General features: G+C 52.0%; 1 protein-coding gene across 3 annotated transcripts in view; it reads left to right on the top strand.

The window, feature by feature from the left end:
• Positions 1-14,934, top strand: part of LOC146806281 (olfactory receptor 56A4-like) — a 168,128-nt gene that overhangs the window by 10,209 nt on the left and 142,985 nt on the right. For 2 of the 3 annotated variants that reach the window (XM_085620621.1, XM_085620620.1), the window contains exon 2: positions 4,136-4,272. In XM_085620621.1, coding sequence (XP_085476747.1) covers positions 4,222-4,272 — 51 coding nt within the window. In that variant the 5' untranslated portion in view covers positions 4,136-4,221. Of the gene's footprint in view, positions 1-4,135; positions 4,273-14,934 lie in introns of those variants that run through there. The other variant, XM_085620622.1, reaches the window with a different exon arrangement.

The following is a 14,934-nucleotide window of genomic DNA, read 5'->3' as shown; positions in this document are numbered from 1 at the left end:
CGATTAGTCCTTTGTGTGACCTCAACTGCCCAAAAGGTGATTGCCCAGTGCAAGACCGGGTATAAGCAGCCTGTGTAGTTCTGCAATTACTGATTTTGTACCTGGCACGTGCAGGGCTGTATTTTCTGAAATCGTGATCAGCCCAACAGGTCTGCATCTGCCCAAGTATCACTTGAACCGATCGGGGTCCCATCGAGGACCTGCCAGCCTCAGTAGGCGCATTGCCAAGACTCCGATGCCAAAGACCATCACTGACTGCCTTGTCAGGATGACAAGCCATGAGTACTGTTGCCTCCTGCTCTTGCTCAGCAAAGGGATCCTAAGCAGGCGCATTGCCATACATGGCCCCAAGACTTAGACAGAAGATGCAAAGAGCTGACAACCCTCAACCAGAGTGTGCCGGCATGCCAAAAGGCTTGGGCTGCTAAACCAAGCCAGAGTGGAATCATTTCAACAGCAAGTGGTAAGGAACTTGTTCAGACTATGCACACACCATATTCGGGGGTAATTGTATCAGTACCTCAACTGTATTCATGCCACCACTGTTAGTCCCATAGAAAAGGTGGTCCTAAACAGAACCGGGAAAAGAGTAGAAACAGTCGAGGAGTGCAAAAGGCTGGGGCAGCTCCTCCGCAATGGTGGAGGAGTATTGTCCCACTGGCTCAGAGCCACCAGCTGACAAAATAAAAGAACATTTTAATATTGTTTTAGTTTTTAGCGGCTGGCTGAGCCAGCGTGTGTAAGGGGGCAGGGCTGTTGATAATCTTAAGCCGGCCAAACAGACATGCGCAGTTAGGTTTCTCTAACCCGGCTGTATTCTACAGTCCTGTGAAGAACCAGCACAGACTCCCTGTGCCTGAGCAGAGCGTTAAACTAGCCCACTCAAGCCAATCGTGGCACTGGTCTTGTAGTATGAGAGCAGTGTCTTGATTGGTCGGGGAGTCTGTCCCAAGGACTGTCAAGAGCAGCAGGAGAACAAGGTGCACCGAAGCGCGACGTGGCTGCAGGATCAGGTAAGATTTTCTTTTTTTTAAATGCAACCCCTCCCCTCCTGCTACCCTTCCCCCCCCCCCCCCCCACTGCATATTGGCAGCAGCCACAACTGGTAAGGTGTGCTGCATTAACCTAGAGTCCAGTGACACTCAATTGTTTTCTGATAATAGTGTGTAGCATTATGTTCTGTTGTCCTTTCTTGAAAAGATTACCACAAAGCCAGATATGCCCCTAATGAGTAGTTGGCTGATGATTGCACTCTGAGCTCGAGCCCCACCACTCTACTTCCTTAAGAAGCCTCTGACAGCTTACAATGGCTGCCATTAAGAGTCAAGTGTGAAAGGGGTTGTAATTCACCCAGTAGGCAGAGACATAGTAAGACACCCCTGGGACATCAGAGGCAAAACAGCCTCAACCCTCACAGCTGCAGCCCAGTAGACAATTCTCGCCCCATGATGCCCTCAATGGGGTCTGACAAGAAGTTCTGATGGAAATATATGTGAGGAAATGAGTGCAAAAAATACATTGAGTGGAATTGGAATATTAATATGTTTATTATTTTTAATGGCACACTGCAGCCCATATTTACTGTGATTTTGCCTCAGGTTTGTGTCAGAGCTCCGATTCAAAATCCTTTTTGGCATTTACCAAGCTATGGAAAGACACTCTGCATAGTTTAGTAAATACAAACAAACACAGCAGCAAGGCGCATAGCACCACTTTACATTACTTTGCATTGGGTAGGCGTTATATGTGGAGGGAATGGACATGCACCTACCCATATATTTTGACACAAATCCAGATTTACAAAGCGTGGGTTTGCGTCAAAATGGTGCGCCACCCCAACAGACGCATAACAAGGAGACAAATCTTTAAGTTCTCCTTGTTACTTCCTCTTTCCGTGTGTGCTTCATTCTGGAGCATGCAGAGAAAGAGGAATATGCCTCTGAGTATAGTTTTTGTGCAGGAAGGTCTGTCTTCCTGCTCAAAAACAATCCTGCCCATAACTCAGGCACCCTTGCACCATGGTGCATAGATGCCTGCATTGCTGCCAGCAGCGCACAGTGCACCCGCGCAAGAAGAGAGCAGAAATGTTCCATATATTCCACACAATGCTGTGCAGCAGGTTCCTTTGCTGTGCTGCATTGCATACAATAGTAAGAGTGGCCCTGCATGTATCTTTTCAGTCGCTTTAGAGAATGATGGTTATAGGCATTGTGAAGAGTGGGAGATTTCGGGCCATATTTATGGGCAACTCACACAGTGCAGCGGAGAAAGTCACCTTGATGGGCTGCTCTGCATGGCAGGGAAAGGGCCGGAATGTGTTGTATTGAAGTCAATGCGGCACATTCATGCTTTATACCCTGCTCAGGCACCCCTGCATTGAGAGAATGCAGCAGACCTAGAAAGATGAGAAAACGAGGAGAAAGGCACATTTATCCTCGTTACTCGTCACCTGCGGAGGCAAGGGTTTCTGGTGCATTTCCATGTCGATCACTTCTGGTAAATCTGGGAATGCATCGAAATTCATGGATGTTGCATGGGAACACCCATGGAAACGCCTCCCTGGAGCACAGTAATGCAACGCAGTGCGATTGGCTCTGCATTGCATTACTAGAGATATATGAAGCCACTCGGGGCCGTGCAAGGTGGCCTTGCGTGGCTTGATAAATGTCCTTTTAAGTTGTGTCACTGCGGCACTACGTTGTGTGGTGCAAGAGTGACACAGAGGGGCTTGCAAATATGCCCCTTAGAGTCTACTGCTGTAGAAAAGAACTCAATTCAACATTTTTGTGTCTCTACTGACAGCCATGTAAATATTAGTTATAAGCAAGATTGGATTCTGCCTTAAACAATTGGTTCACTATTTTTTGCAGCCCAGGTCCTTTGATCATTTCATTTTCTTTCATGATTTTTCCAATTGATGCCTTCCATGTATCTTAAGGATCTTTTTATTTAATTAGTGGTATTGTACTAATGTTTGTGGTCCTCTGTCATCGTGCGGTTATTGAATAGGGAAAGCATACACATATACATTGTAATTCAATGTGATTCAACATGAATAGCAGAATTCAGTTTCACACAATCACTCCAGCAGTTTCACAGCCAAAGGTATATATATATATGTATATCTTTTCCATATAACAAACATTTTTGTATCCGTAAATACATCAATAATAATTCATTAAATGTGATGATATTAACACAGAGTTAATAAATAGCACAAATTTACCAAGAGGGAATACATCTTAAAATCCAGAAAGATAAGCAGCATAAACATTTAGGCCATTTTACGAAAGACAAAGAACACAGTATCCACTTCCATTCATAAATCAGAACTTAACAATGGATTGAACCTTGGGTATCTTAACATATAAATAAAAATCAGCGAGTATGTAGAACATAATAAATCATCCTGTATTCAATGATGTAACTGACTCAGAGAAAACCTGTCAAATGTTTGCATAATAATTCAAGATCCTAGTGTTACCAAACCTAAATATCGAGGATGATGGAGGTACCTCCTAAAAAATACATTGAATTTAGAGATCTTAATCAAAATAGGCTGCCCAGATTCTCTCAAACTTCTTAAGTCCCCCAATTCGTAAAGCATAGGCTCGTTCGCGTTTTCTAACTAGTTTCATTTTTCGAACCCATTCATGGACAGAAGGTATAAGATCTGATCGCCATCTTTGAAGCAGAAGTGATCTAGCTACAGCCATTGCAATGTATAATAATTTAACAAGCTTATCTGGAAGAAGAAGGGGTTGGAAATTTCAGCGAGTATGTGGTCCGCAATTAACGATCTTAATTTTAGTACATTAAGGGGAGCCAATTGGCGAAGGATGTTGTTTTTTAGTAAATGGCAACTTTATAGAACTCCTCTTTTTTTTTTTAATCTAAAATGTATACCAACCAATCAGCGCAATGCTTCCGCTGCTTTAACCATCCTTCAGCCAATTGGGCACATATTATACTACAATGTCCCTTGATTCAGAGGTTCTGGAAGGATATTTTCTTTCATTTGGAACGTGAATGCAGTATTTCAATAGGAGTGAGCACTTGGCTAATAATACTTGGCTTTGACCCAGACAGCCAAAGGTATATGTATTATTTATTTGTTTATGTTGCTGTTTTGCAGGGCGACAAATTTTTCCAGGTGTTTGCAGGATCTCAGCACAGCTTACCTACAAATGATGCTCCGGAGACCTGGTTCCTAAGGACCCAATGACAAAGCTGAGGCACAGAAAGGAAGAGCCTTTAACCAGAAAAGCACAAGTAAGTGGATTCACAGAGGGAGGGTCAGGGGAATATTAACAGCTGTGACCCGGTGACGAGACTAAGAAACTGGCAAAGTACATGCCCTGCGTGTGTGCAGCAGGCACAGACACTCTCACGTGCCATTGCTAGATCCGGCAAATACAGTTTATGCTTTTTCAATTAAATATTATTAACAGCTTAAGACCACATAGATTACCATGAAGAATGCAGTACCATAGACATATAGAGTTTCCATACAATGTATACAAGATGCTCTCTGCAACACTTCTCAGCACAGGATGGTCAACAGAGAAACATTGAAAGCAGAGATGTTTTCTACCAGTGATGTACACATCAGTTCAGTCCTCTTTATCTATACAATGTCTGATACATTGCCATTTCCATAGGCAGCTTCAGTACTTTTAGCTAGGCGAGAAAAAAGCACAGACCATACTTGTTCAAAATAGTCTGCTGTTGCTGCTGTTAACATCAAATCACTTTGTAGAAAGGTCCCACTCGGAGAATTCCAGCACACCACAGATCCACTGTTGCCTGCGCTACCCAAATTCCCCATAAACACTTGTTAAAGTGTCAGAGTGACCCATTATCAGATCAACATAACACAGCTGCCTTATGTTCACCCCTAGTGCTTCCCGTGATGGAAACACCAGATATGGAACAAGTGTCAAACACACTTGGAAGATTGCAGAAGTTAATCACATATGACCCCTGGATGTAATACCTAGAGAAACGAGTCAGATGCACACACTCACATACACAAATAAATGCACAGCAGATGGCCTGTGTTGGAGGGGGGACCACCGGGGAGTCGGGGAGACTACTCCGGGGCACCTTCCTACCGCAAAGTTATAGCCGAGCGCCGCTGAGAAGCCCCCTAGGGGAGGTCCTTCTCCCATGTTCGTACTAGGCCCAGTAATACCACCACACAGGACTCCGTATCAGTTGCTTAACTTGGTTCTTTATCAATCGTAGTACGTTCAATATTTACAGTGGGATCGAGGGATCCAGTAAGAGTCTCAATGTCTTTAGAGGGATAAGGTAGCGGGACAGTCTTAGTACCAGCCAGGTACGGGAAGGCGCTGCGCCAGACCTTGTGTGCTGGTGTCGGAGCGACTCGGACGTGGAGAGCCGCGATGGCGTCTGCAGGGCTCGGGTGATAGTTCCGCTTGGGTCGAGCCGCGACGGCGTCTGCAGGGCTCGGGTGGTAGTTCCGCTTCGGTCGAGCCGCGACGAGGTCAGCTGGGCTCTGATGGTAAAGTTCAACAAGGTCGGGCCGCGACAGCGTCAGCAGGGCCCCAAAGGTTTGTGAAGGTCTTTAAGCACGGTGGAGCCGCGACGTCGTCAGCAGGGCTCAGAGGTGGGTTCAGGATGAGTCTTCTTCCGTAGGGTCAGCCGCGATCCAATCAGCAGGGCTCTTGACTCCAGGATACAACTCCTGTCCTGCTGTCGGGTCGCCCCAGATATAGGACTGGAGCCCTTTGATGTCCGGACCCTTGCGCCCGGAGGGGGCGGAGAGGCCGGGTAGGGAGCGGCCAGACGCCCAGCAGGAGAGGCGCCAGGCCCCAGAGAGCTGTGGGGCGATCGCACCTAGGTGTGGAAGGACGGTTGGGGGTCCCATCGATACTGCCCTCCGCCGGGAGTGGGAAGGGTTCACGTGGTATCCCCCTGGCCAGGGGTTGGCGCCTTGATGTCGGGCCTCGCTGGGACAGAGGCCGGGTGAAGCGGGGTCACGCAGGTGGTCACGTGGCGTGACGTATAATCCAAAATGGAGGAGCCCCGAGGTGTATGGGACCTCGTGCGGCTTGGCGAGGGGGAACAGGACCACGCCACGAGGCCGGCTCCCACACGCGTCCCCCCCAGCTGAAGGCAGGGAGAGTCACCCATCTCCTTGGGGGTTCTCCTCGCCGAGGCGGAATAATCTGGATAGGCCGTCAGCGTTGGTGTGGTCGTTGCCGGGCCGGTGTTCCACAGTGAAGTCCATCCCTTCCAGCGAGATGGACCATCGCAATAACTTGGGGTTCTCACCCCGCATTTGCATGAGCCACCGCAAGGGCCGGTGGTCAGTTTGGACCCTGAAGTGGGTGCCGAAAATGTAGGGCCGGAGCTTCTTGAGAGCCCATACCACGGCGAAGGCCTCCCACTCGATGGTGCTCCACCTCTGTTCTCGTGGCAGCAGTCGGCGGCTGATAAAGGCCACAGGTCGGTCGAGGCCCTTGGCGTCTAGCTGGGAGAGGACCGCCCGACCCCGTACTCCGAGGCATCGGTCTGGACTACAAATTCCTAGCTGTAGTCAGGGGCCTGTAGCAGCGCACATGGCCGCCTTGAGGGCCTCAAAAGCGGTCTGACAGCGGGGCGTCCAGTGCACTACCTTGGGCTGTTTCTTGGAAGTGAGCTCCGTCAGGGGGCCCACAATGCTGCCATAATCCTTGATGAATCGTCGATAGTAGCCTGTGAGGCCTAGGAAGGCCCGGACAGCGGTTTGGGTTGCGGGGGGCTCCCATGCCTGGATGGCGTCGACCTTTAACTGGAGGGGCGCCACCTGGCCACTCCCCATCTGGTGGCCCAGATAGGTCACAGATCCTTGACCGATCTGGCATTTACTGGCCTTAATGGTGAGTCCGACTCTCTGGAGAGCGGCCAGGACTTCTCCGAGGTGTCCTAGGTGCGCGGCCCAGTGGTCGCTGAAGACGGCAATGTCGTCGAGGTAGGCCGCACTGAAGGCTTCTAGTCCGGCCAGGACCTTGTTCACGAGTCTCTGAAAGGTCGCTGGGGCGTTCTTCATACCGAAGGGCATTACCCGAAAGTGGTAGTGCCCATCGGGGGTGGAAAAGGCGGATCGTTCCTGGGCGCCGGGAGTGAGCTTGATCTGCCAGTACCCAGCGGTGAGATCAAAGGTGCTTAGGTAGCGGGCGGCCCCTAAGCGATCGATCAACTCGTTTGCTCGTGGCAAGGGGTGGGCATCGGTCTTGGTGACTGCGTTCAGGCCCCGGTAGTCGACACAAAACCTGAGTTCCGGGGCAGTGCCGGGGGCGGCGGCCTTCGGCACCAAGACCACCGGGCTGGCCCACGGGCTGTCGGATGGCTCGATGACTCCGAGGGCGAGCATCTTGGTGACCTCGGTCCGTATACAGGCTCGGACTCGGTCAGGTACTCGGTAAGCGCGGTGTCGCACAGGGGGACTGTCCCCAGTATCCACGTCGTGGACGCACCAGGAGGTCACCCCGGGCGTGAGAGAGAAGAGGGCAGCGAAGGGTTGCAGCAGCTTCTGGCAGTCATGGCGCTGTTCTGGTGTCAGGGTGGTGGAGAGGCGGACGCCCTCCAAGGAGCCGTCTTGGCCCGAGGACCCCAGGAGGTCTGGAAGGGGCTCGGAGTCACTTTCGCCCCCATCGTCGGTAGCCAGCAGCAGGCTTAGTTCAGTTCGGGCGAAGTGAGGCTTGAGCCGGTTGGCGTGCAGGACCCGGAGGGGGTTCCTCGGGGACTCCATGTCCACTAGGTACGTGACGGGGCTCTTCCTCTCAACTACCTTGAAGGGCCCGGTCCACTTGTCCTGCAGGGCGCAGGGGTCCACGGGTGACATGACCCAGACTTGCTGGCCCGGCTCGAATTCGATGGTTGAGGCATTTTCGTCATACCAGCGTTTCATGTCTTCCTGGCTGGCTTCGAGGTTGGCTTCTGCCAGGGCCCGGAACTTCCGAGTCTGGTTCCGCAGGGTCAGGAGGTACCGGTAGACGTCGGGAGGGGCATCTTGGACTTGCGCCTCCCAGCCCTCCTTGACCAGGCTGAGGGGCCCTCAGACGGGGTGCCCATACAACAGTTCGAAGGGGCTGAAGCCCAGGGATTTCTGGGGTACCTCCCGATAGGCGAACAGGAGGCAGGGCAGCAGGACATCCCATCTTCTCCTCAGGGGCTCTTCCAGGCCCTTGATCATCCCCTTCAAGGTTCTGTTGAACCGCTCGACCAGTCCGTTCCCCTGGGGGTGGTAAGGGGTGGTGAATTTATAGGTGACCCCACATTGTTGCCAGAGGGATCTCATGTACTTTGAAATAAAGTTCGTACCCCTGTCGCTCACCACTTCTCGGGGGAACCCCACCCTGGAGAAGATGCCCATCAGGGCCCGACCCACCACTGGAGCCGTCACGGTGCGGAGTGGGATGGCCTCGGGGTATCGGGTGGCGTGGTCGACCAGTACCAGGATGAAGCGGTGTCCCAGGGCGGTTCGGGGGTCGAGGGGCCCCACGATGTCGATTCCCCACTCGTTCGAACGGGGTGTTGACGGTTGGAAATGGTTGGAGGGGGGCTTTCACTCGACCCCCAGTCTTCCCGCTAGCTTGGCAGGTCGGGCAGGACCGGCAGTGATGGTCCACGTCTCTTCTCATTCGGGGCCAATAGAAATGGGTCACTAGGGGGCTGTACGTTTTGTCCCGCCCGAGGTGTCCGGCGAGGGGCACGTCATGGGCCAGGTTCAGGAGGAACTTTAGAAATCGGAGGGGGACCACCAACACCCGGCCGGCCCCTAGTTCGGTGACCTTCTGCTCGCTATACAATAAGTCATTGTCCCAATAGACCCAGTGGATTCCCGTGGGGTCCCCCGCAGCCTGGGCGGCCGCTTGCTGTCGGGCCCCCTCGAGGGACGGGCAGGCCTTCTGCTCTTGCTGGAATTGTTCGCGGGTGGGGCCCCCGTCGTGGCGCCACTGGGCCAGCTCGGGGATCTCGCTGAGGGAGGCGGCCTCGTCGGTGGCAAGTTCGGATGGCCCGGCCTCTTCGTCAGGTTCCTCCGTACCGGAGGAGGGTGATGGTTCAGGGCCCGCCGGCTTGTCGGGGGCCGTGGCAGCGGCTGGTTGGGCGGTCATGGACCGGGTGGTGGCGCAGGCCCACTCGGGCAGTCCTAGCATCCCCAGATGCTCTCGGCGTTCCACCTGGGCCCAGGGGGAGCTCTCTAGGTCATTCCCCAGGAGGCAGTCCACTGGGGCGTCGTCGCGGACAGTCACTTTTAGGGTGCCGGACACTCCTCCCCACTCGAAGGGGATCCTGGCCATCTGGCACATGCTCTCGGTGTTGTCCGCGGTCCGGACAGGGCATAGGACATGCGGCAGGATATGTTCGGGGGTCACCAGGTGGCAGCGGACAGTGGTCACAATGGCCCCAGTGTCCCGGAGGGCCTCGGCCCGTCGTCCATTGATGGTGACCCACTGTTGGTACTTCTGGGTGTTGCTTGGGATGGCAGCTCGGGGCACCATTTCTCGGGAGCCCAGGCATACAAGCGACATGGCAGCTGGTTCCCACTCGGGGGTCCCGCCGTCGTGGTTTTCCTCCTCGTCTTCTCCCTCCCCCAGGGCTGCGGCGGCTATTTGCCGGGGAGGGGGCCCTGCGGTCCCGTTCCGTCGGTTCACGGGGCAGGCCGGGTCGCTTGCATAGTGGCCGGTCTGCTGGCAGCCGAAGCAGGTCACTGTCGGTCGTGGTCCAGGCCGTGCGATAGGAGTCCCCCTTCGGCCCATGGTCGGGGACGTGTGGTTGGTGGCTTGGCCTCGTGGCGGGCTTCTGGGCGGGCCGGCCGGGAATTCCCTACCGCGGTGGGACCCCCCTCCTCCGCCTCGCTGGCGGGGAGGTCCCGTGGTACTCTGTTGGTAGTCCCCCACGGGGTTCCGGGGGACCCGGGTGTTGACCCATCGGTCTGCTTCGGCGGCGAGCTTCCGGGGCTCGGTCAGTTTACTGTCCAGGAGGAGTTGCCTTAGTTCAACAAAGCAGTTGTTGGCGAGGTGCTCCCAGACAATGAGGTCGAACAGTTCATTGTATGAGGTGACCTTGCTTCCCTTGATCCATCCTTCCAATGCTCGGCTGAAGAAGTCCACGTATTCGACCCACGTGGTACCGGGGAGCTTCTTGCAGTCCCGGAAGCGCTGCCGGTACATCTCGGCTGATAGTCCGTAGCGTGTGAGTAGGGCTTCCTTCATGTGGTCGTATGATGTCATCACCGCATCGGGGAGTTGCAGCAGGGTATCCCGGCCCTCGCTGAGGAACCTCCCCCCCATTGGCCGGCACCCCAATCCTTCCGGGGTACCCGATGGGAGGTCATGGCTACTTCGTACGCTCGGAACCATTGCTGTATGTCGTCATTTTTATAGTACTCCTTGACGACATCCTTGGGGATGTGAACCTTTGGCTCGGTCGGTGGCAGAGCGTCCCGGGCTCCGGGGGTGCTGGTCTCCCCCGTTTTAGCTTTTAGTTCAAGTTCCTTGAGGCTCCTCTCGTGCTCGAGGGTTAGCCATCTCTCCTCTAGTTCCCGCTGCCGTTTCTTTTCCTCGATCTCCTCTTGAAGCCGTAGTTGTTCCAAGGCTATTTTCTTCTCCGCCAGTAGGAGCTCTCCGTCCAGCCGGAGTCGGGCGAGGTCCATCTCGTGTGTCCGGACCCTCTCCCGTTCTCGCATTTCTTCGTGGGACAGGCTGGTTTCGGGGACGGTTCGCCCCCCATCTGTCGGGGTTGGGGTTGGCAGGTTTCCATCCCGGGCCGAGGTCCCTTCGGCTCGGGGTGGAGTGGTCTCGGGTTCTACCCAGGCTTTCAGAGCTTTCTGCATTTCCTCCTTGGTGCCCAATCCTGTGGTTGGGATCCCTTTGTCCTTGCAGAATTGTTTCAGTTCTTTGTGAGTGTATTCTTCCAACCTTTCCGGCTGGAAGGTTGCGGCCACGGTTGCCTCTCGGCCGTCCATGGTTCCCTTTTCTTTCCGTCTGGTTAGGTAGTGGGTGCGTTACTGGCCTGTACGATTGCGTCTGGCTCGGATCCCGTCGCTGGCCACCAAATGTTGGAGGGAGGACCACCGGGGAGTCGGGGAGACTACTCCGGGGCACCTTCCTACCGCAAAGTTATAGCCGAGCGCCGCTGAGAAGCCCCCTAGGGGAGGTCCTTCTCCTATGTTCGTACTAGGCCCAGTAATACCACCACACAGGACTCCGTATCAGTTGCTTAACTTGGTTCTTTATCAATCGTAGTACGTTCAATATTTACAGTGGGATCAAGGGATCCAGTAAGAGTCTCAATGTCTTTAGAGGGATAAGGTAGCGGGACAGTCTTAGTACCAACCAGGTACGGGAAGGCGCTGCGCCAGACCTTGTGTGCTGGTCTCGGAGCGACTCGGACGTGGAGAGCCGCGACGGCGTCTGCAGGGCTCGGGTGATAGTTCCGCTTGGGTCGAGCCGCGACGGCGTCTGCAGGGCTCGGGTGGTAGTTCCGCTTCGGTCGAGCCGCGACGAGGTCAGCTGGGCTCTGATGGTAAAGTTCAACAAGGTCGGACCGCGACAGCGTCAGCAGGGCCCCAAAGGTTCGTGAAGGTCTTTAAGCACGGTGGAGCCGCGACGTCGTCAGCAGGGCTCAGAGGTGGGTTCAGGATGAGTCTTCTTCCGTAGGGTCAGCCGCGATCCGATCAGCAGGGCTCTTGACTCCAGGATACAACTCCTGTCCTGCTGTCGGGTCGCCCCAGATATAGGACTGGCACCCTTTGATGTCCGGACCCTTGCGCCCGGAGGCCGGGTAGGGAGCGGCCAGACGCCCAGCAGGAGAGGCGCCAGGCCCCAGAGAGCTGTGGGGCGATCGCACCTAGGTGTGGAAGGACGGTTGGGGGTCCCATCGATACTGCCCTCCGCCGGGAGTGGGAAGGGTTCACGTGGTATCCCCCTGGCCAGGGGTTGGCGCCTTGATGTCTGGCCTCGCTGGGACAGAGGCCGGGTGAAGCGGGGTCACGCAGGTGGTCACGTGGCGTGACGTATAATCCAAAATGGAGGAGCCCCGAGGTGTATGGGACCTCGTGCGGCTTGGCGAGGGGGAACAGGACCACGCCACGAGGCCGGCTCCCACAGCCTGCATTCGGCCCAAGGACACAATGCCAGAGCAGCCAGTCAGTTGCAATCCTCAGATAAACTCCAAACAATGCCTAGTAGTTAGTGTCACCCTAGATAACACATATGACACACCTGGCCACCTGGACCACCTCAGAATGTGACCTCCAGTTGGTATTTATGGCAACTTCTGTCAGAGGGTGATGAAGCATCTAAACACACAATTTATGACACACTGTACCATTATTTCCTGCTGAAAGGGGGACAAGCTTCTCTTTATTGCACCGGTGTCTGGTATAAAGCATGCCATGTACCTATTGCAAATTGAATTCCAGAACGCAACTGTTAGAGATGTGGCTGCTATTCCCAGTAGTTATTGTTTAAATAACTTAAACTGTTCCTGTTTGACAATCCTCGCTGTTTTCCTCTTTTTGATAATCAGAACCTGCTTCAACACTGCCATCCTCCACACTGGCACATTATCCAGGCTGCCAGAGCCATGCAAACCTTTGTGCCATGGCACAGAGCTGTTTGTATGCTGTCTAGCATAGGAGTTGTGCTGGAATCATACCTTTCTAGTACAAAATCCCATGCACAGGCCCATTCATAAACATTCTATACATTCCACATATGCATTTACAGTGCAGCACAGATGTAATGTGTGGAATGTTTGGAGAGATGACAACTTTTTCACTTGTTAGCTCCCGTTTCACAGACATGTTTGTTTTCAACACCAAATCCAGCCAGGCTACCTTTGGAGATGTGCTTTTGTTTCAAAAGCTATAGGTACTTGCATAGATCTGCCCAAGTAACACCCAGCACATGCCACTTAGAAGCATGGTGCTGCAAATTAACTTTTGCACTATAGAGAAAACCCCCTTCCGAGACCCTCTGTCACTGTAATCTGGGCCACACTGTATGTGATACATCACATGATTCATGTTACTGCTACTGCAAACATAAAGGGTACAAATGATCACTTCGCTCCAACTGCCGCAGCGACCAGTGATCTAGTCTAATAGTTCTGATTTAGAACCGAGAATATTATTTATATTTGGTTATAGGTACAAGAACGTGGAATGGTATTGATTTTTGCTGTACATAGTATACAACCTCCAAGACCTGAACTGTACAATAATATGTTAAAAGCAGAGCTTTCTTTTAAAGACTCCAGATACAAAGGGAGAATCATTGAGACAAATAGGTCAGCCACTGGTAATGACCTTGGGCTGCCCTCCAGTCAATCATTTTTTAGCACATCTGTGATATTCATAGTCACATCAGCGTCAGTCCTTGAACAATAGAAACAGTTAAGCCTGAACTTCTAGACCCTCTCCTCATATGACAAGTGTTTTGCTTGCACTTGGCTTCCTCTGTGATGTGCAGCTTGAGACTAATGAACAATGGTGATAGAAGCTATAGAACCCACATCCCTTCACAATTAGGGCCTCTTAAGAACAACAGAAACAAGCCATGAAATGCATGTTTATCTTGTCTAAAGTATATTTTGGAAAAATACTACCAAATGAGATGTATATTTTTGTAAACAACATTTAGAAAACACTTTTATGTCCAAGGACATTTCTGACTTTGATTATCTGACTTACAACCATTGACAGATACAAAAAGTGTCTTGATGTGACTTACTTTAGACAGTCAAGTACCTTCAATGCATTCAGCTGTTACTTCATAGCTCCTATATGAAAATATAAATGAAGAAGTTTTTGTCTGTGTGGAAATATGGATTTTTCTGGTCAGTTATGTCCCCTATCTTGGACCCCAACGGTTCTATGTGCATGTTACAAGTACATGTATGTTCCCTCCAGTTCCAGTTATGAAGACGCAAATACATGTGCGTCCACCGTCAACATGTCCTCTGTCAGATCCGCCATGAATAGGCCGGATATTCCATTCCTAAGTACGAAAGGCCACCGCCTTTATATGGTTCACTTATGCCATTTTACAGTCCAGGCAAGTAGGCCCTGATTCTGTCGTCAAACTCTTTTTGCCTTCTGCCTCTGAAAGCTCCAGTCTGAGCCTGCATCTGTGACCATGAACTTTGTCTCATTCTCTGCGCGGCTCACGAAGCCTGACATCAGCCTATTCTCTGCCAAGAACTGTATTTCACCTTCGAGTTATCTGCTTCCCCCTCAGCCGATGCATTCCTGCCTAGTAGTTTAAATAAACATTCTCCCGGCCACCGAGCAAAAAGCCCGGCTTCTCTGCCCTTATGCAAGTAATTCATAGTCCTGTTACTATGGAAGATTCCTGCCCTCGCATTTAGTGTAGACACTTAGACGCTTGTACACGCACGCACAGTCAGTATAGAATAGATTCTGTTCGAGAGTCCTTCTTTATGGATAACATAGTTCTTTAAACATAGGATGTTAGATATGATTTGGGATTAGGTTGACTTGACCCTCCAGACTTTTCGTCTCCACATATGGAGCTAAATGTCAAGTCCCCTTCACCCCCTAGTTACACGTCAATCACACGTCATACTGCTGCGCGCGCATCTATGCCAAGTATTATCTTATAGATCCACCTATATATGACATCATAACCAATTACGTTCCTTTTTACTCCTTATTACACCCATTTTCGGTTACGCATGATATTCGTCATTTTCCTTATCAATTGTTACGCCTACTGTATTCGCCTCATTGTAATGTATGATCTATAAAAGTCATTTCATGTCAATAATGTAGGTACTTCACTTCCTGAACCTCCGTGGTGATGGAACTTGGAGCAACCGATTATAATCGTTCTCTGGAATAAAGCCCGTTCCGAACCTCTAATACCACGGATTCTGCCTCTCATTTTACTGAGCTAT

This window comes from Triturus cristatus, chromosome 8, assembly GCF_964204655.1.
Source record: "Triturus cristatus chromosome 8, aTriCri1.1, whole genome shotgun sequence".
NCBI lineage: Eukaryota > Metazoa > Chordata > Amphibia > Caudata > Salamandridae > Triturus > Triturus cristatus.
This window is presented reverse-complemented; position numbering and strand designations above follow the sequence as displayed.